This window comes from Vipera ursinii, assembly GCF_947247035.1.
Source record: "Vipera ursinii genome assembly, chromosome: 3".
In the NCBI taxonomy this organism is placed as follows: Eukaryota; Metazoa; Chordata; class Lepidosauria; order Squamata; family Viperidae; genus Vipera; species Vipera ursinii.
In genome coordinates this window covers 109,159,014-109,185,265 of record NC_139516.1, presented here as the reverse complement: position 1 = coordinate 109,185,265, position 26,252 = coordinate 109,159,014, and the positions used below count along the sequence as shown (strand labels likewise).

Genomic DNA, 26,252 nt, shown 5'->3' with positions numbered 1-26,252 from the left:
TGCGTATTTATCTTAAATCCAGAATCTTTTCCATATGACAATATTATCTCCATCAAATCTACAACTAAGTCGGTTGACTTAATGTAATAACCAAGTCATCCTCAAACGCCCTCAATCTATAATCTTGATCTCTTATTTTAATTTCCTTAATTTTATTTGAGTCTCGTATCTTAATCAATAATATTTCCAATGTTAAAACAAACAACAAAGGTGACAACGGACACCCCTGTCTTGTACCCTTTTCAATATTACATATTTCTGTCAAACTACCATTGATTATTATTTGAGCTGTTTGCTTCTGATATATTGCCCTAATAGGTTGTAAAAAATTATCCCCAAACTTCATTTTCTCCAGTACCTTAAATAAAAATTGCCAGTCCAATTGATCAAAGGCATTTTCAGCATCCAGAAAAATCAGCGCTGCAGAGACCTGGTTATTTCTTTCAAAAATTCCAATAAATATACAATATGTCTCACATTATTCTTCATTTGTCTACCACTTATAAATCCTGTTTGGTCACTATGAATCATTTGCTGCATTACCTTCATTAATCTATTTGCTAAAAGTTTTGCAAATATCTTATAATCAGTATTTAAGAGCGATATTGGCCTATAATTTTTGGTTTGGGTAAGATCTTGATCTTCCTTCGGAATCAGTGATATGAAAGCTGTTTTCCACGATGGAGGCACTTCTCCTCCAGATTGGATTGTTCTAAATAATTCTTTTAAAGGTTCCACCATTTCTAACTGTAAATCTTTATAGTAAACGGCAGTCAAGCCATCTGTTCCTGGTGCTTTCCCCACCTTTAATTGTTTAATTGGTAAAATAATGTCTTCAGCATTAATCAGTTGATTCATCTCTTCCCTTTGCTCTTGTGTAAGAACAGGGATATTCACTTCTTGTAGATATCTATCTATATCTACACCTTGAATCTTATCCCTAACATATAACTTAGAATAAAATTCAACAAAAGTCTTTTTAATAAGATTTTGCTGAAACACCTCTTTACCCTTGTATTCTATTCTATCTATGCTACGTGACCTTTGTTTCTTCCTTAACAAATAAGCTAACCACCTACCCGGCTTATTAGCATTACAAAAAGTATTATGTTTAACATACCGTAGGTTGGTTGCCACTTGATCTGCCATCAACATATTAAACTGACCTCTTAACAAAGTAAATGCCTCTTTAATCCTCTTATCAGATGGATTCAAAATTAGAGCCTTCTCTTTCCTCTTAATTTCCTCCTCTCACTCTTTTCGCTTATATTCCAATTTACGCCTATGTTTATTATTCAAATATATTAACACTCCTCTCATATAAGCTTTACTTGCATCCCAAACCATTTCAATAGAAGTACCCTTATGCATGTTTATATTAAAAAATTCTTTCATCTGTTTTTTACATTCTTCCACATTTTCTTGATATCTAAACAGATTTTCATTCAATCTCCAAGACCTCCTATCTCCACTCTCTTTCCAGTTCCAACCATACTGGACTATGAGCTGATAGAGTTCTTGGACATATCTTAATCTTCTTAATCCTAGAAAAAAATCATTAGTAGTTAATACAAAATCAATCCTAGAAAAGGATTGATGTCTATCGGAAAAAAAGGTAAAATCTTTTTCTTCCAAATTTCTTTCTCTCCAAACATCTCTCAATTCCAAGTCATTTTTCATCTCAAAAAAGGATTTAGGCAATCTAGTATGATTTGGTATACTTTTAAAAAGACCTTTTTTGTCTTTCTGTGTATCCAGGACACCATTCCAGTCTCCCATCAAAATACATGATTTATAATCCCATTGAATTATCTTACTATGTAAAAGTTTATAAAATTCTCCTTGCTGTTGATTAGGAGCATATAATCCAACCAAAAGTATTTTCTTGCCTTCTATTAACAGTTCAATTATAATATATCTTCCTTGTTTATCTGTTTCAATTAAATTAGCTGTTAAATTCTTTTTCACGTAAATGATTACTCCATTTTTCTTATCTGGAGCAGACGCACTAAACTGTGTACCCAATCTGTGTACTTGAATGCCAGGTCCGTTGTTAATAAGGCTCCTCTTGTCCTGGATCTGGTCGAGGGTGAGCATGCGGACCTGGCCTGCATCACAGAGACCTGGCTGGGCCCAGAGGGTGGCATTCCTCTGGTTGACCTTTGCCCACCAGGTTTCCGGGTGCTACACCGGCCTCGGGCTCAGGGTAGGGGCGGGGGAGTGGCGGTTGTTATGAGGGAGACCTTGTGTCCGCGGGAGGCCACCGTTCCCCAGATTGTCGGTTGTGAGTCTCTCTTCCTGAGATTTGGTCCTGGGGCGCAGTTGGGCTTGCTGCTGGTGTACCTTTTGCCTAGTCACACAGCAGCAGCCCTGCCTGAGCTTCTCGACATCCTCTCGGGGTTGGTGATTGAGTTCCCCAAACTTATAGTTTTGGGTGACTTCAATCTACCATCCCTGGGAGGATCATCTGAGTTAGCTCGGGAGTTCATGGCTTCCATGACGGCCATGGACCTGACGCAAGTAATTTATGCACTGACTCATGTGGGAGGCCACACTCTTGACTTGGCTTTTTTATCTGGCCGGTGGTTAGATGATCTTGGTGGGGGCTCCCCAATTGTTATGCCCCTGTCATGGACTGATCATCATCTCCTGCGGCTGGTCCTCCATTTTGCCACTCCCCGCTGTGGGTGTGTGGAGCCTATTAGATGGTACTGCCCCAGGCGCTTAATGGACCCTGATAGGTTCCAGGCAGCGCTGGGGCCCCCACCTGCCTCTGTTGCTCACAACTCGGCGGATGACTTAGTGGAAGCCTGGGAAAGGGCAGCCACGGAGGCACTTGACCGAGTTGTACCCTTGCGGCCCCTGACCTGGTGCAGATCCCAGCGAGCTCCATGGTTTTCCGCAGAGCTTCGGGAGATGAAGCGTCGAAGACGGGGCCTAGAGAACTGTTGGAGGTCCAGCCGATCCGAATCCAACCGATTGCGACTAAGAACCTATATTAGGTCTTATCTCACAGCGATAAGGGCAGCAAGGTCTAATCACTTTGCCGTCCTTATCGCGTCCGCAGATAACCGCCCGGCTGCATTGTTTAGGGTGACCTGCTCCCTCCTTAACCAGGAGGTGAGAAAGGAACCTTTGCAGGGTCATGCCAAGGAGTTTAGTCAACATCTGTCAGACAAAATCGCTCAGATTCGGACCGGTCTGGACTCTGACTGGGCAGAGTCTGACGATCAGGACGTGGGCGGTCTTGTCGATATTACCTGGGAGGAGTTTGATTCTGTGACTCTGGAGGAAGTGGACAGGATTATGGGGAGGCTGAGCTCCACCACATGTTTATTGGACCTGTGCCCTTCCTGGCTGGTTTATGCGGCTCAGGAAGGGACACGAGGCTGGTTCCTGGCAGTCATATCTGCTTCTTTGAGTGAGGGCAGTTTCCCCACCGTCTTGAATGAGGCGGTGGTGAGACCTCTCCTCAAGACGCCTGCCTTGGACCGAGATGTGTTAAATAACTTTCGTCCGGTCTCCAATCTTTACTTCCTTGCGAAGGTTGTTGAGAGTGTGGTGGCGCATCAGCTCCCTCAGGTACTGGATGAAGCGGATTATCTAGACCCGTACCAATCGGGTTTCAGGCCCGGGTACAGCACGGAGACGGCATTGGTCGCTCTGGTGAATGATCTCTGGAGGGCCCGGGACAGGGGATATTCCTCTGTCCTAGTCGTATTAGACCTCTCAGCGGCGTTTGATACCATCGACCATGGTATCCTGCTGCGGCATCTCAGGGGATTGGGAGTGGGAGGCACAGTTTTTCAGTGGTTCTCCTCCTATCTCCTGAGACGTTCGCAGTCGGTGTTGGCAGGAGGGCAGAGGTCGACCCCGAGGCCTCTCGTTTGTGGAGTTCCTCAGGGGTCGGTCCTCTCGCCTCTCCTGTTCAACATCTATATGAAACCGCTGGGTGAGATCATTCATGGTTTTGGAGTTGGGTATCATCAGTATGCTGATGATACCCAGCTTTTTATTTCGACCCCAAACCACCCCAGTGATGCCCTCGACGTGATGTCCCATTGCCTGGAAGCGGTTCGGGTCTGGGTGGGGAGGAACAGACTTCAACTCAACCCCGTCAAGACTGAGTGGCTGTGCATACCGGTATCCCGGGATATTCAGAATATTCCACCTCTTTTTATGGGGCTGAGTTATTACCCCCCGTAGATAGGGCTCGCAACTTGGGAGTCCTCCTAGATTCATGGCTTACTTTGGAAGATCACATGGTGGCTGTGACTAGGGGGGCCTTCACCCAGGTTCGCCTGGTGCGCCAGTTGCGGCCCTATCTAGACTGGGATGAACTGTGTACGGTCACTCATGCGCTCGTGACCTCTCGTTTGGACTACTGCAACACTCTCTACATGGGGCTGCCCTTGAGGACCACTCGGAGGCTCCAACTGGTACAGAATGCAGCCGCGAGAGTCGTGTTGGGAGTTTCCCGATACTCCCATGTTACACCTCTGCTCCGTGAGCTGCATTGGCTCCCAGTTGTCTTCCGAGTGAGATTCAAGGTACTGGTAATGGTGTTTAAGGCCCTACATGGCATGGGTCCGGAGTACCTTAGGGAGCACCTGCTGCCGGCATCAACTTCCCTCCGCCCTGTGCGTTCCCACAGAGAGGGCCTCCTCAGGGTGCCACCGATCAGAGAATGTCGATTGGTGGCCCCCAGGGGGAGGGTCTTCTCTGTGGGCACCCCGGAGCTATGGAATCGGTTGCCGGTTGAGCTCCGGATGGCGCCCAACCTCCGCTCCGTCTGACGCAATCTGAAAATGCATTTGTTTGAACAAGCCGGCTTGGCCTGATGGGGGGGTTGGTTGGTTTTTTTATTGTTCTTAATATTTGTATTTTTTGTTTTTTACTTCGGGTATTATGTTTAATTCCTTTTAACTTTTGTATTTTTTGTATTTTATACATCTGCCTTGTTCACCGCCCTGAGTCCTTCGGGAGAAGGCCGGTATATAAATAAAATTAATAAATAATAAAATAAATCTAGAGTTTAACAGATATTTTTGATCAGCTGCACGAATGTGCATTTCCTGTAAACAAATAACATCATTTTTAAATTGTTTCAAATACTGAAATACTTTCTTTCTCTTGTGCGGGGAATTTAATCCATTAACATTCCAGGTTAGAAACTTTATCGCCATCTTTTGCAACCTGAAGCTTTCGGAGCGCCTCTTGCAAAACCACCTGCACCTGCCTCTTCGGTTTCGCTCCTCCCACTGCTTCACTATAAGTAGGTTCTTGAGATATGATTGTAGCTTTCTGTTGTTCTTGTCTCATTCGTCTAATTGCAGCCTGTGTCATTCTTTGTTCTTTAACCTCTTCTGACAATGTCTGGGACTGCTCAACTTCTAAATTTGCTGAGATTCTTTAACCTTCTGCAAAATAACTCCTTCAGCTCCTTGTATACTCTCCACTTGAGTCTGATGCTCTTCTTCGTCCTTCCTTCCTTTGAATTCTGGAGATGGCAGAGGACCTGCCTTCAATATGTTAGAATGAAAATCTCGTGCCTTCAAAACTGTATTAAGACGATATGTTGTGCCAGCATAATTCACCACCAAGCCTACTGGAATCTCCCATCAAAACTGAAGCTGCCGTTTCTTTAATTCATCTGCCAAAAAAGCAAATTCTTTTCTTCTCCTTAAAATTCTTGGAGGAATCTCTTTCAGAATTAAAACCTCTCGCTCAGCAACTTTAAATCTATTGTTATAAAAGGCTTGGATAATCACATTTCTGATTGATCTCTTTGTAAAGTAAACCACCACATTTCTAGGTAATTTTCTTTGTCTGGCAATCCAAGAATTGACATGAAATATTTCGCCTATATCCCCCATAATATCTTCTGCTTGACGGTCCAAAATCGGTTCGAGGGCTTGTGCCAATAACTCTTTCAAATTTTCCTTTGGGTCCTCTTTCAATCCTCTAATCCTCAAAGCAAACTCCATATCTCTATATTGTATCATAACTACATCATCATCAATCTTTTCCATCACATTTTCAGCTTCCAACATTTTAGCATCCAGTCTCAAATTATTTTGATTCAGCTCTTCCATACGATCATCCAGGCACTCAATACAGACTGCAAGCCCTTGAAATGCAGCTAAAATGTCTGCTCTTATTTCGGTATTCTTCTCCTCAATAAGTTCAGCTATTTGCTGGGATTGTATTTTTAAAGCATCTTGTAAATCTTTTAATGTTAATGCGGGTGCGGGTGCCACAGGAGGAGGCATCAAACCCTGTAATGAAGAATGCTGAACTGGTGAAGCACCAGCACTTCTAGGAACTTTGGTTGATTTAGAAGCCATCTTAACACCCAGTTAATTTCCATTGCGCACTTTCACTTTCCACACCGCTTGCAACTTTTTGTTTCAAAGTAAACCAGAGTTAAAGTTCAAATACTTGCTATTTCAATATTCTCCTGCACAGCTCTGCCTGCATCCAAGTAATCCAAAATTAATTGTTGACTTCTGGGGCTGAGGTCACAGCAGACAAGCGGGTCCTGGAATATCTCTTCGGATCGCAGCTTGTTTTCCCGATACTGTGCGGCTCTACATAGCCATCGCCAGCTGGGGATCAGCAGGCGAAGAAGAGAGGACGCTCGGCAATTGCAGGGAACTTGCAAAATCCCTGCTTAGCAGTGAGAAATCCTCCCATGTTGCCGGTATTGAGAGAAGGCACCTGAAGAATGGCTGCCCTGGAACTGTGACTCAGCAGTTTAGAAGGAAGCTACTGACGTTCCAGGCAGAGTTAAGAGTGAATATCAAAAGAGAATGAGAATCCCCCCCTTCGTTTGTTGATCGTTTGAGAGGTGAGCAGCGTGAAGTATTATCCAGCCTTAATTGATTAAAGCGGCAGACAACAATACAGGCTTTTAACAATAGCCGCCTTAGAGAGACTCACAGGCTGATTTGAGGATTCCAGTTACTTCTTTGGTGTTCTTCGATGGACAGAATCTTTCTTTAAATTTTGATAAGTGGTTTTTTTTTCTCCTTTTGAAATATCTGGGATCTGGATGGTGATTTGTTAATTCGTTAATGCATAACAGCCTGGAGACCCCCTTTTCTATTTGATCTGGCATCGGGTTTTTTCTTTCTGCTTCTTTCTTGGAGGTTTAACATCGTAACATTTGTCAGCAGAGAAGAGAAGAGGAACTGAACTGAACTGAACTGAATTGTACTGCCACGCTTCTTTGAAGAATAAGGAATTTAAATATACTGAACTGGGTTACATCCCCTTTTTTTGAATATTGGTTTATTCATATTATTACTTATTTTCTTTCTTTTTTGCCATTGATAGGGCCTATTTACTATATTCTCTCTATATTTTTCTTTTTATGCCTTATATAATAACAACATATTTAACCCCTACTTTAATAAACTTAGAGAAGAAATTGGGTGATTAGGATAATATTGAGAGTACAAGGTGCTTGGGGAGGAGTCTTGGAGATTGAGTAAGTGTAGGCTATTTTGGAAGAGCACCAAAGAGTAACAGAAATGGCGACCATAACAACTTTTGCCAAGAAGAAGACCATAGTGCCTGTGCCCACACAGTCCCCATCAACTACACCCCTGACAGCTCGCAAATTTCCGGATGAGACAGTGACAGGGAATAAAGATGCTTTATCTATACAGGGAGTTCAGGATATGTTTAAGTCACTTCAAGACTTAATGTTGAAAAATCAGGAGACTACAGCTATAGGATTTGAGGAGTTAAAGAGGGAAATGAAGGCTGAGATGGGTAACCAGATGGAAGGTTTAAAGGGAGAAACAAGGAGTATACATACGAAGCTCCAGGAAATGCAGACAATGGTAGTGAGTCAAGAGGAACGGATCCAGGTGGTAGAAACGAGAATGGATAAGAAAGATGTAAAAGTGGAAAGTATGGAACACCGGCTGGTGATAGCTAATAAATGCCTGGAGGATGAAATAATTGCCCTTGAATTAGATAAATCTGCCTTCTTCCTACGTTTACAAAACATTGAAGAGGACCGAGAGGAGCAGTTGGAAATCATTGTGACAGAGATTTTGGCTGGAGTGCTTGAGGTGAACCCACAAGAGATGTTGAGGGATATAGATGACGTATTTCGGGTTTACACTAATTATGCACGTCAAAACAAACTCCCGAGAGAGATACATGTCCGACTGAATAAAACATCAGTGCGGGAGCAGGTCCTAAGGAAAGCAAGAGAGAAGACTATATCCTTTAAAGGAAGATCAGTAATTATTCTTAAGCAGCTACCAAGAAGAGTGAGAGATCAGAGGAAAAAATATGATTTCCTAACAAGTCAGTTTAGAAAATTTGACATTCGCTACCGATGGCTGATTCCAGAGGGATTGGCTTTTATGTGGCAGGACAAGAGATATCGTATTGATAACTTACAGGATGCCCATGTATTTTTTGAATCTCAGTTCAATCAGGAGAGTGAGGAGGAGTTAGAAGGCAAAAGCCAGGAAGAAGTTCAATTGGATTCCAAGGGGAGAAGTGGAGGATTAAAAGAAAAGAAGAGTATAGATAAGGAAGATGCTGGGGAATTGGGAGGCTCGGGTCCTCAAATGGAGACACGGTTAGCAAAAAAAATAAAGAATACAGCGAAGGAGTGACATTCAGGAAGAGGTTCACCTTTTTTCTGTCAATATTAACGGTCTTAATGCTCCTACTAAGAGGGAAAAAACTTGGTCCAAACTCTGTAAATTAAAATATGATATAATTTGTATCCAGGAAGTCCATATCATTAAAAGTCAACAGAATGTACTAGCGCAGGGGTGTCAAAATCAATTTCATTGAGGGCCGCATCAGCATTGCGGTTGCCCTCAGAGGGCCGGGCAGGTGTCGCCTGGGTGGGCGTGGCTAGAGTGCATATGGCCTACTGGGTGGGCGTGGCCAGCTCTACATCGTTCGCATCAAAGGTGTCTATGGGGGCCTGGGCAGGACTGGGACAGATCTGAGGGTCTCTGGCAGAAGGAGGGTCTCTGGGCCAGGGCCAAGGCAATGGGGGCCATTCCCTCACTGTTTCCAGGATGGCTTCGCGGGCCACATGAAACCACTTCGCGGGCCGGATCCGGCCCCCAGGCCTTGTGTTTGACATGTCTGTACTAGCGTGTCCAAAATTGGGGGAAGTTTTTGTGTCCCTGGCAGAACAAAAGAAAAGGAGAGTAGTGATTTACATCTGGCGAAATATTGAGGCCCACTGGGTGTATTCAGATACAGAAGGTAGAGTAGTGATGGTAGAACTTTGTTTGGCTCAGAAGAAGATCTTATTGGTAAATGTTTATGCACCAAATTGTAATCAGTGTGCCTTTTTTCAAGGTTTATATAAAGTAATAGCAGGGTTAGAATACGAGCATATATGCATCATAGGAGACTTCAATGCAATAGTAGATGTTGATAAAGACTATACCCCGGGGCAACGTTTACTTAAAGGGGTTAAAAGAACATTGCCTAAGTTGTGGGATCAAGTGAGGGAGGAATTAGGTATATGTGATATATGGCGAGATTTTCACAGGGAAGAGAGGCAATACACTTATTTCTCTCCCAGGCATGAAACATGGACCCGAATTGATATGATATGGGCATCCCATGAATTGAAAGAGATGGTTAGGGAAATAGAGATTACGACTAATGACTGGGCAGATCACAGCCCGTCAGTTTTGGTTTGGAAAGGAGAAAAGAAGAGGTATAGATGGACAATGAGAGCAGCTCTTTTAAAAGAAGAACAATTCAAAAACTTGTTGAACCAGGAAATGGGATACTTTTTTGAGGAGAACAGAAGGGAAGATACACCAATTCAAATTATATGGGACACTGCGAAAGCAGTGATTCGAGGGATAGCAATTAAGTATTCGGCATATAAGTGGAAGAAAGAGAGGGTTAAGAGATTGGAGTTGATGGGAATGTTGACAGAGGCCGAGGAGGCTCTTCAGAAAGACCCATCCTCAGTAATAGTGAGGGAGAGAAAAGATATTACGCAACACGAGATTTCCCTCCTGGATCAACATAAATTAGCAGAGAAAATTCAAAGGAATAAACAATTTTTTTGAACATGCCAACAAGGCTGGAAAATGGTTGTCCTATAGGCTTAGGAAGCGAGCAATCACGAGAAAAATAGAATGGTTACAGGATGGGATGGGAAATATGGTGGGATCAAATGATCAAAAGAAAAAGGTGATTCAGGAATTTTTTACTGCATTGTATAAGAAAGACCCAATTTTAGAAGAAAGGATTGGAAGTTACTTAGAAAGGGTGGATTTACAGGAGGTTCCTGAGAACGTAAAACAAATTTTGAATTCAGAGATTTCAGAAGGGGAAATAAAGGAGACAATTAAGAAACAATTGAATGGGAAAACCCCGGAAATGGATGGACTCCCGGTGGAATTATATAAAGAGATGTTGGAAATGTTTAGTGGCCATTTAAAAGATTTATTTAATGAGGTTTTGAGTGAAGGGAAAATACCCCAGTCATGGACAGAGGCTTATATATCTTTGATCCCAAAGGAAGATTCAGATTGTACCTTGGTTAAAAATTATAGACCCATTTCGCTATTGAATGCAGATTATAAAATTTTCTCCTCAATTCTGGCGGGCAGGCTTAAAGTTTTCTTAAGAGAATTTATACATCCAGATCAGAATGGGTTTCTTCCAAATTGGCAAATAAGAGATAATTTGAGAATAGTGATGAATACGTTGGAATATTATGAGATGCACCCTAGCAAACAGTTGGCAATGATGTTTCTTGACGCTCAGAAAGCATTCAACATGGTTAGTTGGGAATTTTTAATATGTCAGATGATTAAAATGGGATTTGGACCAAATTTTGTAAGAGCCATACAAACAATTTACACTACGCAATCTGCCCAAGTATTATTCAATGGTGAAATGACTGGGAAAATTGATATACAAAAAGGTACGAGACAGGGATGCCCCCTTTCGCCTCTACTGTTTATTCTGACTTTAGAACCACTATTGATTATAATTAGGCAAAATAATAATATTAAAGGATTAAAAATAAATGATCAGCAATATAAACTTCAAGCTTTTGCTGATGACTTACTTTTTATTTTGGAAGACCCATTGGAATCAGGCCCCAAATTATTGGAGGACATTAGTGCCTTTGGAGAAGTAGCAGGTTTAAAGATTAATCAAGTTAAAACTAAATTTTTGGTAAAGAATATTGGAACTGAATCCAAGGTACAATTACAAGAGGTGATGGGGATCCAAATAGTTAAAAAAGTTAAATATTTAGGTATTTGGCTATCTTCAAGGTGTCCATCTATAAAGGAATTAAATTATCAAAAATTGCTGACTGAGATGGAGAAGAAATTAGACAGCTGGAAAAACATTCAACTCTCAATCCTAGGATGAATCGCAGTGATTAAGACTCATATTTTGCCAAAGTGGTTATACCTATTCCAAACTGCTCCTGCAAAACTAGATAAGAATTTTTTTAAAAAACTAGAACAGATAGTTGGTAGATTCATATGGAATAATCGAAAGCCGTGTATTAAAAGAAGAACGCTGCAGGAGCACAAAACAAGGGGAGGACTGGGGCTCCCACATTGGGAGCTGTATTACCATGCCTCTGCCTTGGCTTGGATTAGGGACTGGGTTGTGTTATCTAGAAGGAGGGTGTTAACTATTGAAGGATATAACTTAACGCAGGGATGGCATGCCTATCTCTGGCCAAGGAAGGATAGTCAATATAAAGTTTTCTCTAATCATTATATTAGGGATGTATTGATAAACTCTTGGCGTATGGTGAGAGGGTGGATCTATACAAAGATACCTGGCTGGTTTACTCCTTTGGAAGCTGTAACTTATTTAACGTTACACAATCCAGACAGAAACTATAGGTATAAAGATCTTATAGATCTGAGAGGCAATCTTAAATCCAGGGAGGAGTTACATTCTGGGGGCATAGAGTTGGATTGGTGGTCATATTCTCAAATGAGCTCAAGGTTTAATAGGGATAAGCAGGAATTTGGAATCAATATAATCCCACAAGAATTAGACAAGATTTTATGGGGAAGTGATGCTAAATTTTTATCTAAGACCTATAATCTACTTTTGTTCCATGGGATGGAAGGGGGAACAATAAATGACGTAATGATTGCCTGGGGGAGAAATATTGGTCGCACTATAGAATTAGAAGAGTGGGAACAAATTTGGAAGAAAAATATAAAATTAACGTTAGCAACGGCATTTAAAGAAAATATGTACAAAATGCTGTATAGATGGTACTTAGCTCCTGCACGAATTTCAAAAATGTTTCCCAATGGAAATGACAAATGTTGGAAATGTTATTCTGCCAGGGGCACTTTCTACCATCAATGGTGGACTTGTCCAAAGGTTAGGCGTTACTGGACCAATATAAAAAATTGGTTATTTCAAATAACAGGATATGATCTTCAATTGGACACAGCTATTTTCCTCTTGGGGATGAAGCCACAAGAAGTACCAAAAAATGTTTGGTATCTAGTAATACATATTACAACAGTGGCGCGTATGATTTATGTGCAATATTGGAAGACGAAGGAAATCCCAACGGACTATCAAGTAATAGAGAAAGTATTACTATGTGCAGAGTCAGATCGAATGACAAATATTCTCAAAGGGAAAAGTGAATCACTTTTCAATAAAAGTTGGGACTCCTGGTATCCATGGTTACAAAATAGAATATTTAATCTCAACGGGGGAAATACCAGATGATTGTGTATTATTATTTGAGGTATAGAATCTGGAGATATATACAATTATAGATTTCTAATATTTGGTAATTAAAGGTTACTTAGCCTGGGATGCACGAGAAAAAGAAATTAGGGGTAGTATTACACTCCCTGGTCCTGTCTAATGTTGTTGTTTTTGTTTTTTTGGTGTCTAGGATGTTTTGGTGTTTTTCTATTTGATGCACTTTTCAGTACTTTGTAATAATATTCTTGTTTTTTTATTTAAAATTTGTTTAATAAAATTTATAAATAATAAATAAAAAACAAAATTAATTGTTGATTGCAGGGATGGTTGCAGCGTCCTGCTCCACTCCAAAGCCTTGGAGCAGAGGAGTCCCTGAGTCCCTGAGTCTGGAGCAAATTCAGGCTTCGGGGGGGCTCTCACCCTTCAACCCCCAGAATTTAAACTCTGGGGGTCTAGGGGAGCTCTACCCCTACCTGAACACTCACCCTCCCCTCTTCTCCCGAGGAGAGGGTTTCCGAGCTGCAAAACAGCTGATCATCCCTGTTTTAGTGGCTCCAATGGAAAGCAGCGGGGCTGACGGCCGGAACGGCTGCCATTGACGGAACCTTGCCACCCGGAAGTCCTCCCTTTCTTGTTTTGTTTTTACTGGCACAGCAACCACTGGAAATTCAGCTACACCAAAATAACAGAATTTGGTACAGAAATAACTGCACAAGAACATAAAATGAATTTATTTGCTGTTGATACTGTAATTATAATTGCTCAGCCTAAAGAGATTTTAACATGGCTGATGGAGCATGCATAGCAATATGCATCAAGTACTTAGAAGGCGAGAGCTGGGCAACACAAGCAAACAACAGTTAGTGACTTAAAGGCCAATCATTAATACACCCCAATCAACATCTAAAAAGCCACATACAACAGGCACTAGAAATATCGCACACAGAACAGCACACATTCTGCTAGAGAGAAGTTCCCTGAAAATGGGCTCCAGCACAAGTCCAAAAGCTAGGAAGACAAAACCTCATGGTCCCGGTGACTGACCCAGATTGGATCCTGTATTACCTTGCCAGCTGCTTAACATGAATTTCAGAATAGGTTATATCTCCATATGGTTTTATAACCCCAAAAGAATTGGAAGGGCTGCTTACATATCTTCAAGGTTATACAGATAAAAAATAGAACAACAAAGATGATAAGGGGTCTAGAAACTAAATGATGAACATGATGAACCGTTAAGAGAACTAGGTATGTTTAGCTTAAGAAAGAGCAGACTGAGGGGAGGTATGATAGCAGTCTTCCAATATTTGAAGGGCTGCCTCAGCGAAGATAGTGTCAATTTATTCTTCATAGCACCCAAAGATAGGACAAGAAGCAAAGAGTGGAAGCTCGTCAGAGGCAGATCCAAACTTGGAAATAGGGAGGAGTTTCCTAATAGTAAGAATTATTAAGCAATGGAACAGTAGAAAATTATTCCTGCCTTGATTCTCTTTGGTACAACACTGCCAGTTATCAAAATTCAGGTTACCCCTTTGAGGTCAGGAAACTGATTCCATAAAAAATACTGGAGATCCATTTTTGACAGTCTATAGTAAGAGAACCTTGAAAGCCTGACAGAGTTTTCCCTTCCTTGTAGCACATACATTTAAACTGTCCAAACAATGTGTGATACTACATCATATAATTAGGAGATTTGGCCAACAATTAAGATGGTAGAATGAGATTGTAATCTAATCTAAACAAGATGGAAGACTGGGTGAAAGGAAAAAGATGTCTTTCAACATGTAGAAATATACGATATTACATGCAGGGAGGAAAAATAAAACATAATAGAAGGGGAGTTCAGTACTTGCAAACACATCTGAGAAGAACTTAAGTAGGTCATTAGAAGCAAATGAACATGAGCAGCAATGTGCAATAGCTGCTACAAAAACTAATGCCATTTTGGGATGTGTTAAAAGAAGCTTTGTATCAAAGATGTAGTTCATATGAGGAGTTCATATTCCCTTCTATTCTGCAGTAGTAATCCCACACCTAAAGTTTTGTGTACAGTTCTAAATATTAAATTATCAAAACGATATTGATATGTCAGAATAGGTTAAGAACAACGTGACAAAAGACACAAGGACTTGAGGATATCTTTATGAGCACAATCTGAAGGAACCTGGCATCTTTTATCTTTTATTTAATTTATTGCAAATTCTTCAATTGTTGTGAGCCACCCAGAGTCATTGAAAGTCATGTGAGTCAGGCCATGGTCATCAAACATTAAAAATGTCTGCCAGATTATCCCACCTCCTTTATGTGAAATATCTGGAGCTATATGGAAAAACATCATCTGAAATGGAATCGCTGCTCAACATTATCCATATATACAACCAAGATATTGCAATGGCTTTTAGACTGAAAAAAATATGCCACACTGACCATCAACGGGGAAAATAGTGAAATCTGAAGGAATTAAGATTGCCCTTGATGAGGCAAATACAGGCTATCAGTTAAATATGAGGGCAATTTGGAAATAAATTATCAGTGGATATACAGATACAAAATCTTTATTATACACATTAGAAAACTACGCGGTTACTTTCGACATAATCTCCGTTCAAATTGAGGCACTTGTCATAACATCTTACAAGGTTTAAAATTCTTTAGTAGTAGTTGCTCGGCACCAAATCTGGGCTAATTGTGTGTGTGTGTGTGTGTGTGTGTGTGATCAAAAACATCCCGATGGAACTGCTTCAAAAATTTTTGTGTGCATCTAGAGGTGTGCGGGCGAGCATTATCGTGAACCAACACAACACCAGGAGTCAGCATGCCCAACGCTTGTTATGGATGGCTTGTCTGAGTTTTTGTAACATTTCACAGTAGACTTCTGAACTGATGGTTGAACTACTGTACGCTGCATGAACCTCACTAGCAGTACTCCTTTGGCATCTTCACATTTGATGGGATTTTCTGTGGCACCACTTCTGGTGTGGTGTTGGTTCACAACAATACTCACCCACACACCACTAGGCGCACCCAAGAAATTTTGAAGCAGTTCCATTGGGATGTTTTTGATCACCTCCCCCTCCATAGACCAGATTTGGCACTGAGCTAAGGAATTTCAAACTTTGTAAGATGTTATGACAAGCGCCTCAATTTGAATGGTGATAATGTCAAAAAGTAATGTTATAGTTTTCTAATGTATATCATAAAAGTTCTGTATCTGCGAGTGTCTGTCATTGATAACCAAACGGAGGGTTATTTCCGAATTGCTCTCGTACATTTATTAATATTTTCCTTCGTTTCCATCAGTATTAGAGTGACTCATGGGATCTGCATTCAGCTCAGCCCTAAGTTCTTCTTTCTAATTAATATCTGGGTATGTACCCAACACAGTATTTCTTAAGACTTATTTTCTACTATAAATGAGAAAACATCTTTCTGACTAAGGGACTATTTTAATATATTCTTAGACACACATAGTTGTTTGAAGGAATTCAGCTTTGGTGATAGTCTTCCCCTCTTACCTAATCACATAAACAGTACGGTAGTATGCCATATTCAGCATTGTGGGATAAGAATAGTGAATATGGATAAAAAGAATAGAAGCTATGATATTCATGAGTGCATAGAAATCATATTTCAGTACATAAAGTAGTAATGGGGGGGAAAGCTGGAGGTGAAAAAAAATTCATTTATTTCGCTGTGAAATTAATCCAAATCTGGAAGTCCTGCATGTTTTGAGATTGGACCATTGTTTTATAAACTGTGGATTTGCTTCACTCCTTTTCTTTTTTTCTTCATAATTCTAGACTTAAAGGCCATCCAAGCAGCCTAACTGGGAGTGTTTTCAGACTGAAGAAGAGAAAATAACTTCATATAATAAGATATGAAAATGGCCATCCATTTAAAATATTGTGGAAATAAGAAACCTATCAATAAAGGAAAATATTTGTAGCTGAGGGTTGAAATGAGGAGTCCTTGGTGTTCTCCGAGTTTGGTGGTTGTCTTGCAGACCTTTCATTACCCAAATTAGATAACATTACCTAATTTGGGTAATGAAATGTCTGCAAGAAAACAACCAAGCTCAGAGAGCATTAAGGACCCTTCAATAACAGACTTCCAAGGTATGAGGGAAAATGCAAGTTTGCCCCATCCTGTCTTCTGAGTCTGTTCCTTCAGCTATGTGTTGGCTTAATCGTATCAGATACTGTACTAGGAATGTGTATGAAGACTCGCGTCCTTTGCCCCCATGGACTTCCCAATATGACTACTCTAAGTAGGCTAACCTCCCATCTGAGCAGGTGAATGCACTCTCTAACTGGCCTGAATAACATGAAAATAAATTTTAAAATCAAATAAGGAATATTTACTTTTGGGGAAAAAACCAATACTCTTCTTCTACCCTTCAGCCTTTCTTCCATGATACCTCTACTTGCTGCTTTGGCTGGAACCAGGTAATCTCTTATTGAAATACTCTGAACAAAGTTTATATTGAGTGATTTTGTGACTGTATAGCAATGTACTACAAATGATACATCCCACTACCTTTTCTCATTTTATATACGTTCTGCTGCTTCTTACAATAAATTTGTTTTAGTAAGTTTTGTCTGTATTTATTAATTTAAGCCATGATTAGTAATGAAAACTCAGAATATTGACTCAGAACATTGATTATGAAGACCAATGTGGCCTTTTGCTATAGTTATTCTGTTTCTTTTCTAGGCTTAAAGAACCTTAAGTGGCAACTGAGAAGAAATAATCCTTGCTAATATTAGTAAACATGTTTTCTGCATATAGGAGACTCCATTATTAAGGGAATAATCAAATATCTTCATGTTGGAATGTCCAGAGGTCTTTGTTTGATCTTGGAAACATGATACTGGATTAATTAGACACTGGTTTGACCAAGAAAACAATCTGGGTAATTAAAACACACTTGTCACTGGTGAATATTTTTTAAGGGAATTGGGACCTACATTTACCCAGAACAAACAGCATATGAACAAATGTACTTTATTTTAAAGACCGATAAACTATTTGTATAATTTATAAACCATTTACAGACTTTATACTCTGTACATCTCAAAATAACAAAGGTATTTACATTGGTGTACCCAGAGACTATTCTGGTTTATTTTACATTTCAAAATTACATGAACCTTAACACCCTGTATTCTACCAAGCCGTACTACACAAAGAAGTGTGTACACTGGCTGAAATTGGCCTGGAAACCTATGAATAAGTTACTTACATAAACACATAGGCAGGAACAGTATCTGCACAGCACAGTATGCATGGAAGAATACTTTCTCCTAGACAACTTTGAAAATGTAAGCAAAGGCTCTCTCAAAACTTTTATTTACTCCAATGTGTTATAATGTATAGTTTTTCACTCTATCCATGAGATTTTAAATTAGTTCAGATGAGTTTTCCCTGTTTATATTGACAATGTACAATTTACAAAGAATTACTTTACAACCATCAAAACTATTTTTGCTGCTGGAACATAATTCAGTTCTGATTAATAAACTTGCTTGAAAAAAAGGCTTTACTGTGCAGTGACATCAAAGGTCTCTGAATGCTGTGCTATGGTATTTCTTTAGTGAATACACACTTTTATTCAAGTATTGCAAAAATGCTAAGGCCACGTTTTTTTTGAAGATCATCCATTTGTCCTCCTCCCCCTTGCCAAACAGGCCATAAAACCTTGCTGTTAAATTTTCTGAAATACTGGAGCACTGAAAAGGCGACAGGTTACAATCCATGGAACCACTTTCCTATTCAAGCCTCCCTTTGAAGTAAATGGCGATTATACAAGAGCATATAAAATAGTTTTCTTGGTGATGGTTTTACATTTAAATTGAGCTTTAATATGACATCTTGAGGATTTTATCTTAAATCTATAGGTCAGGAACAGATCCACAAAGATTGTTGGTCTTTATATTTGCATACATTTTGAGGTATGGAATTTTCCTCAAAAATTCATTTAATACAGAATAAAACAGCATTCCATATTTTCTAGCTGTGCTATATATATATTATTGTCAGTGTTTTTCTCCAAAGTGAATTCTGATGGCTGGGCATAATATAATATAATCAGGATATACTCTCCAAGACAATTAGTGATTCTTTGTCATAATTAACTCCTCTATGCTGCTTAAGTCCATTCTGAACTCTGATGGAAAAAGGACAAGCTTCTAAAGGATTCACTGGGCACTGTGCTAAAATTTCACTTTACACTAAATTACATTTAGTAAACACAATGATCGTGCCTGTATTTGCACGGAAATTAAAAAATGGGAAATGACACTCGGGTATATGAATGCATGAATCTGTGGGTGACAAGAGCATGTATTATATATTTATACACACATAGGTTTTCTGAAAGTGAGCTGGAGGTATTATAGCAAATCCTAAAAAATGTTTTCAGGTGTTTTTTCCAGAGTAGCTACATGGCCCTCCAATCTCACTTGCAGGAATAATTAAGCACTGTAGAAAGCTATAATAGTAAGTTTCTGCACGATGGTACAAAGGCTGAATCTGGTAGCCATAATCACTGAAATCAACAGGTATTTGAGTGCAAGTCTCCAGCCCTTTTTTATGATAAGAGAACCTCAGTATAACCCCTCTCTCTAGTGGGGGGGAGACAAAGAGGCATCAATATTTGGGGTCATCTGAATGGAGGCAGCAGAAAGGGGATTTGGGGAAGAACACATCCTTAATGTGTCAGTGCAAAGAGCAAAAGAGGGTTGCCCAGAACATCTATTTAAGGCAAGTAGTTATTCACTCTTTCCCCCTTACTCGGTTTCTCATTTTGCAGACACCCTCTTCACCCAGTCTATTCAATTGCAAGATGTGATTAGGTAATTGCACTTGAGCCAAAAGGGAATTTCCTTCTCAAGAATCCCAGTGTTAACAGCCCTTAAAGGCCTACACCATATCAGCCAGATACCATACTAGAAATTGAACAACTTTGGTAACATGCAGTTTAGCTGTTAGATCGATTTAGCTGGAATTTAGTTGGATGTATGATATTAGTAGTGATCAGTCAAAGGTATCTTTAAAGATAAAGTGAATTCCCAGAACTTGCCACATACAAAGAAAAATGCCATACAAGGCCTGAATGGGTTGCTCTTTCTGGTATAAATGGAGCTGATAAGGCAATACTGAAGACCATTTCTTAACAGCCAAAGTTGTCGCTAGACTGTTCCTGGATTCATGCTCAAGTAGTTGTTGCCAGCAAAAAAAATGCTATAATAGCCACAGTTCTCTGAGTTTAAATCTGTACTATATGTTGGCCCTGTTTCTCTAGATTTGGTTGCAGTGAAAATTTTGCATCACTATGGATCACAGCATTAACTCTGAGATAAGCAATTTATCGCCTTTAATCACCTTGGGCATGTCAATATTCTCTTTGATCAATATAGCTACCAATTTGGCTGGTGACTTCCCCAATCCTCTGCCTGGATATTCCCTAGATTCTCATAATTTAGCTGTATGTGTAGGGAAAAAGACATGGATGATCCCAAAATGGCAAAACCTAAAAGTGTTAGAAAATGGCCTCATTTGTTCCAAAACAAAGAGAGAGAAAAACAGCAACTTTGTATTAAAGTGTATTAAAGTTGTATGTATTATATGTATTAAAAACATTCTGAGGTTCAGTATGAAAAGTACTTAACTCATAGCAGCTTGCTCCACCAGATTTGTTTAAAGTTGGCATTTACATACTAGTAAAGTCTATGTGCTAGTTATTCTGTCTTTTGTTCCTTTAGCCCATTTAGGTATAATTAATCAGCCAAGTTTACAAATATGGTTCTGTCAATCTACCTATGAGCATTTCTGATTGTATGCCAATAACTATTTTTTGTATATTTTCTGGTTAAAAGGAGCTATCTTGGTTGTGTTACACTGTGCAAACAGCAAATAAATCAAAAAAAGTTTCAAAAGAGAGTACTGGCAGACACATACTAACTGGAAGACCAAGAAACTAAAGATGAAAGGAAAAGGGGCATAAATAGGTGCATAAAGTCTTTGGAATGCCTCCTTCTATGCTTTGGAACGCTGTTTCTGCTGGGATAGATTAACAGATTTTGAATCCACTCTGATTCAATGGTTCCTCAAGTAATCCAGATTTCAAATTAAGGCATCAGTAGTCAAGCCTAGATTATTTTGTGTTCCCTGGAGAAAACTGAGGGGGTGGGGGAGGAAAAATGGAGGCAGTATGAGCCACACTGTGTTTGACAGTGGCCTATTCTAACAGTCATGTAAATCTTGGCAAAAGGGCTTTTGACATCCTATTTCCCTTTCCAAGTACATTAGTTTGACGTAACATGTGCCTCTTCACAATCCGTTTCTACCCCATAATAGAAAAAAAATCCCATACATTTGGATCTTTGTAGATTCTCGTCTCTGATGCATTTCTTGCACATAGTATGAAACCTCATTTTTATGACATGCATTCTTAATGTACAGATGTTCCGACGTTTTAAATCCCGTAACAGTGCATTCAAAGAGCACTCAACAATTATTTTTTATGAGTTATAAAATAAGTTATAAGAAATGTCACAAGCATAAAAAAATCAGGTCCAGAGTCAAGCACTGAGTATCACTCTCTTTGGTACATACACTCCTAACCCTAGCTAGTTCAAGTAATGGTTTCACCAGTACATTACAGTAAGGTGGTAAGCAAGGGAGGAATCAAATGGCCCACATTATGTAAGCATTTTTTCCTATCTCTCACATATTAAAATCCTGAGAGAATCCTGAGTACCATTTACTTAGGAGCAGCTGGTGGTTTACTGAGGAAAAACAAATATAGTGGAAAAGTAGAAAAAGTATCCTAGATTAATCATTTAAGAAATGGAAATAAAAACGTAGCTGAAAAACGGGAGCATGACTCCTCAGATCTGCATGCATTAATCCAATGACAGTAGATCCATAATGAGACAAAAAGATTTAAATTACATCAGAGCGAGGAATAGATACTTGGTTGGACTGACATATACACTGTTAAGTCGGAAAACAGAGTTATAAATTACATATAAAACATAGTAGAGCAGTTATTAAAACGAATGTTTACTAGTAACTTGAGTTTCCATCGTTGGGTACTTGGTGCTCCATCCCAACCACTTAAAAACTGCCGATATCGAAAGAACAAGTGCCAAGTATTATTGTACATACTGAATTGGCAAAAGCATGTTGGGGAAGTGGGAGCCTTTTTGGAACAAATCCAGCGTAGGAGATCCAAAGGCAGCACAGGAAGAGGAGACGTTGTGTCACTTCTCAGCCAATCTCAGGATCATACTGTACTCCGGGAAAATCATTTTGAAAAAAAAAATATATGATTTGATGTTAGACAAGCAACAATTTCTTTTTTTCAGTGATCTGATTGAGGAGATCAATAGTCTCTCTAATTAAGGCCTCAAAAATGCCATCTGCTAGTTGCATCTTCACATACAACTCATCTTCATCATAGTTCACCCATTGAGCCTCTTCTTCATACAATTCTTGAACCTTAGAATTAGAAAGGGGAGAAAGAAAAGTCACCACTATTAATATACTACTCTGTAAACATATATAATAAAAATTATTATTGTAAATCCATATAACCATCATTATATAAAAGCTACAGGGGTCGTTTAGTTTTTCGATAACTCACAGGAAAGAAAAGAAAATGAATAATAATTCCTAGATATAATACAGTTAAACAAAAATGTAAAAATAGGACTTTATCACTATTTATGAGGTGACTAAGAGTCAACATTATACAATCTGTCCCCTGTCCAGCCCCCAGATTTCGCTGGTTCCGGGACTGCCTCTTGGCCTCAGCCTGCCGCACAAGTGTCTCTTCGAATTGGAAAAGGCCATGCTGTGTCTTTAGCCTCCAAGCTGAGTGATCAGAGGTCGAGGTTTCCCAGCTGTTAATGTCCATTCCCAAGGCCTTTAGATCCCTCTGGACAGGGGACAGATTGTACCTGCCCTCAGTGCGGAAGGGACTGCCACTCTCGAATTGGCCCTTTTAGCCACACCAGATGCTGCTTTAGGACCTCTTTCCAGAGCACAATACCATAGTCTCTTGAGACTGACAGATGCCAATGAGAAGAGATTGCACATCAGGCAGGTGCAATCGGCCCAGGTTCGAATCACATAAGGGTATGGCTGACTGATGAGAACAAACGAGTTTGAAATGGCCATATCATTCTCCCTTTCTTTGTTAGCAATCCAAAAAATTTACACAAATAATGAGTTGTCACAGTTGCGACTACAGCTTGTGGATGGCCTTAGGTTAGGCTGATACAGGCAATAAGGTTTGGCCTGTATTTGGGCCTGGCAAGGTATTCTAAAATACTTAACAAATACTTAACACATATCTCCCTTGCCTCTCAGCTAACAAAGCGAGAAAGAGCCTGTGGCCTAGAGGTTTTATATATATATATATATATATAATATATTCTGCTTAGTTTGGTTCTGATTGAAGTGGTCTATATACCCTTGTAAATAATAATAATACAAGTCTGCTTACATATATTTTCTGCTTAAAGACCTAAATTTGGAAATGCCTAATTTTAGTTGACATTTATCCATAGTTTATATGGATGAGTACACATAAGGAAAAATATGGTTTGCCCAATAGGGGAATGGAGTTCTTCCCATATCTACAATCCTTCTGCTTAGGAGGGCTGAAAGCAAATCTGGGAAAGAAGAACAAGCTAATATGTAAGCAACATTAGATCTAACCCATTTTTTTCAAACCATGCAGGCTGCTAGGTATTTATGCCTGACTACAACGCATAATAGAAAAAATAATTACTAACCAATATGTGATCCACTCTATCCTTTTTTTTCCGTCCGAATTTCATCATTTTCTGCCAGTCTGTTTTATTATTTGATTCCTTTCTCAAATTTAAGAGCTTTAGAACTTCAGTTGTTATAAACACCTTGGATAAAGGAGAAATAAAAGAATAATGAATGCTAACTAAATACATTTTCTCTAGTTGCAACATCATCTCTACAAGCAGCTTTCAGGGAGAAGATTTCTAGTGAGGACACAGACATGGCATATTTGCAACAGAAAACACATTGTATTGCTAGGCAATTACAACTACAGTAAAGCAACCTGGTAGCTAACTCTAGAAATATCCATGAAATTCATTATGAATTATGACACTGATTCAACTCTTGTACATTCCAGAATATGGATAAATGCAGCATCAGGCACATTTTGGAACTATTCCCACCCCAGACCTATTAATTCAGGGATAGCTATCATTAGTTGTTGTATTGGGAGAATTTTAATTCATTATATACAATTTTAATTCATTGTATTTTTTTAAAAAAATATTACATGTTAGATGTAGGCCTTCTTGGATGGATTTCTAACTGGAACAGTGTTAAGTATTAGTGACAGTTAAAGCCTTTCTTAGTTTTAAGAAATAGAAGCATTCATCCATATCCTATTTCAAACTAATATTTAAGCGAAATCAGCAGTAAGAAGAAACTATAGTGGAAAAATGAGAGATGGTATCACATGCACACTCATCTTGGAATATGACTGATGGCGTAAGAAAATTAGTTTTCAGATAAAAATGCATAACAAAACTCCACCAGACTTCACATTCTACTTTAAGTTCTAGAGTCTAGACCAGTAGTTGTCAGCGTGGTCTAGGGACTCCTGGGAGTGCCCAAGACCCTTTCAGAGGGTCCATGAAGACAAATAAAGCTTTTAAAATTTCTCAATTTTAAACCTTAATACAGTAAATGTCAATAAATATAACCCGTGTAAACCAAAGCTCTTTGGGGTTCTCCATAATTTTTAAGAATATAAAGACGTCCTGAGACCAAAACATCTGAGAATTGCTATCTAGGTGAACTGCACTTTATTTCTATAAATATATTTAAAGTTTAAGCTATTTATCTTATTCCTACTTTTATTTCTTCAAGATCACTTGGATCTTTTACTCGTCGAAAGTATCCAGAAATTATTCTGCTGGGTTTCATCCATAATGGCTGATTCAAATTTGGATCTTCTGCAAAGATTTCTTCAAAAATCTCTCTTGTTAAATCAAACACAACCTTCATAAAAATAAAAGAAACATTGTATTACCATTATATATTATTATAATACTATATCATTTTTCAAAGAACTAAACAAAAATATTTATGAAAGTATTTATACTGAGTACTAGCTTTGCAGCAAGTGGAATGTAATTTTGTTTCACAATTGCATTCATTGGACCAATAATTTTTAACCCTTTCGAAAAATGCTTCCATACCCTCCTTTCTCTTTCACACTTCATTGTATCTGTCTTCCACAAGCACACCATACCTTGTTTTATACTGCATTCTATCACTAATCATGCCAGAGTCCAAAATAGCATTCCTTTTTAAAAAAAAGGTTGGGTAAATTTCCTTTATTTTCATACATTTCACAATAATCTGAGATAACTTCCCTACCTGTTTGTAGATTTCTTTACTAATGGTTTCAATGTCATCATTTTGGGGGGATTCATTCATGTCTCTGGGGTTGCTGAGGGCCTGAAGATCATGCCCCAACCTTTTGCATTTCCATAGCTTCTCAGCTGCTGCGTGCACCAACTCCTCAACCTCTTCTGCAACGTATGGTATAGCCAAAGGTTCTTCACATGGCTTTGGGGATACTTCTGGCAGTTTTATCTTAGGTAACACTGCTGATTCTTCAGCTTGGTTTTGAGGGAGCTTGTGTGAACTCAAGCCAAAATCCTCATCAAAACAATCCTGGTCATCTCCTAACACATTCAGAAACTCCCGGCTAAGTTCCAGTTCTGCCAGCCTCTTGGCAAGTTCTTCCTGTCCACTCGCACCAAATATAGGACTTTCCTAAAGAATAAGAAAGCAATTATTACTTAGAACCTTAAATATTCCCTGCACTATGTTCCTGATTTTGATATGTGTTATCCATGAATGCTTTAATATTTAATGACATATAATCATATTTTCGGTTGTTAAAACTCTTTTTTGTTCTTAGAGTGCAAGAAAGTGAGATATAGAGAAAGTCTAATGGCTTTTTCTAGGAGAGCTCCTGAGGTACGCCCTTGGTAGGTGACCATATAGACGAAGTCACATGTGGAAGCCCCAATTAGATAAATGGAAATGGTACAACAGCAGTAACTCATGAATTGCATCCCTAACAGAGAAACAACAATATTCAAGAATACAGTTCTATACCCAGGAAACTAAAACACAGAACATGGAAAAGTATACTGACTAGAATTACAATGACCCACATTAAATTATATTATTATCCTACTTTGGAATGTTCATTATCTTCATTGTATTCTTGTGAGGATATAACTAGATGGAAATATAGGAATGTGAGCTCAGTTGTTAGGATCCCAAATTGAAAAAAAGTAAAGCAAATATTCTAAACCCAAAGGTCAAGCCAAACCTACTATAAAACATCCAATGAAATCTTTATATTTCATTTTCTCAAAGACTCTTTTTGCCTTTTAATAAATCACCTCTGAAACACTAGAGTTCCAAAAGCAGTTTGTGGCATG

General features: G+C 39.1%; 1 protein-coding gene across 1 annotated transcript in view; it reads right to left on the bottom strand.

Moving 5' to 3' along the window:
* Positions 1-17,753: 17,753 nt before the first annotated feature.
* The window catches only part of LOC310638898 (centrosome-associated protein 350-like), a 101,198-nt gene continuing 92,699 nt past the window's right edge, over positions 17,754-26,252 (bottom strand). The window contains exons 31-34 of the mRNA XM_083360260.1: positions 25,171-25,572; positions 24,643-24,789; positions 23,532-23,654; positions 17,754-22,230 (exon numbers count right to left, since the gene is read on the bottom strand). Coding sequence (XP_083216386.1) covers positions 22,069-22,230; positions 23,532-23,654; positions 24,643-24,789; positions 25,171-25,572 — 834 coding nt within the window. The 3' untranslated portion in view covers positions 17,754-22,068. The remainder of the gene's footprint in view (positions 22,231-23,531; positions 23,655-24,642; positions 24,790-25,170; positions 25,573-26,252) is intronic.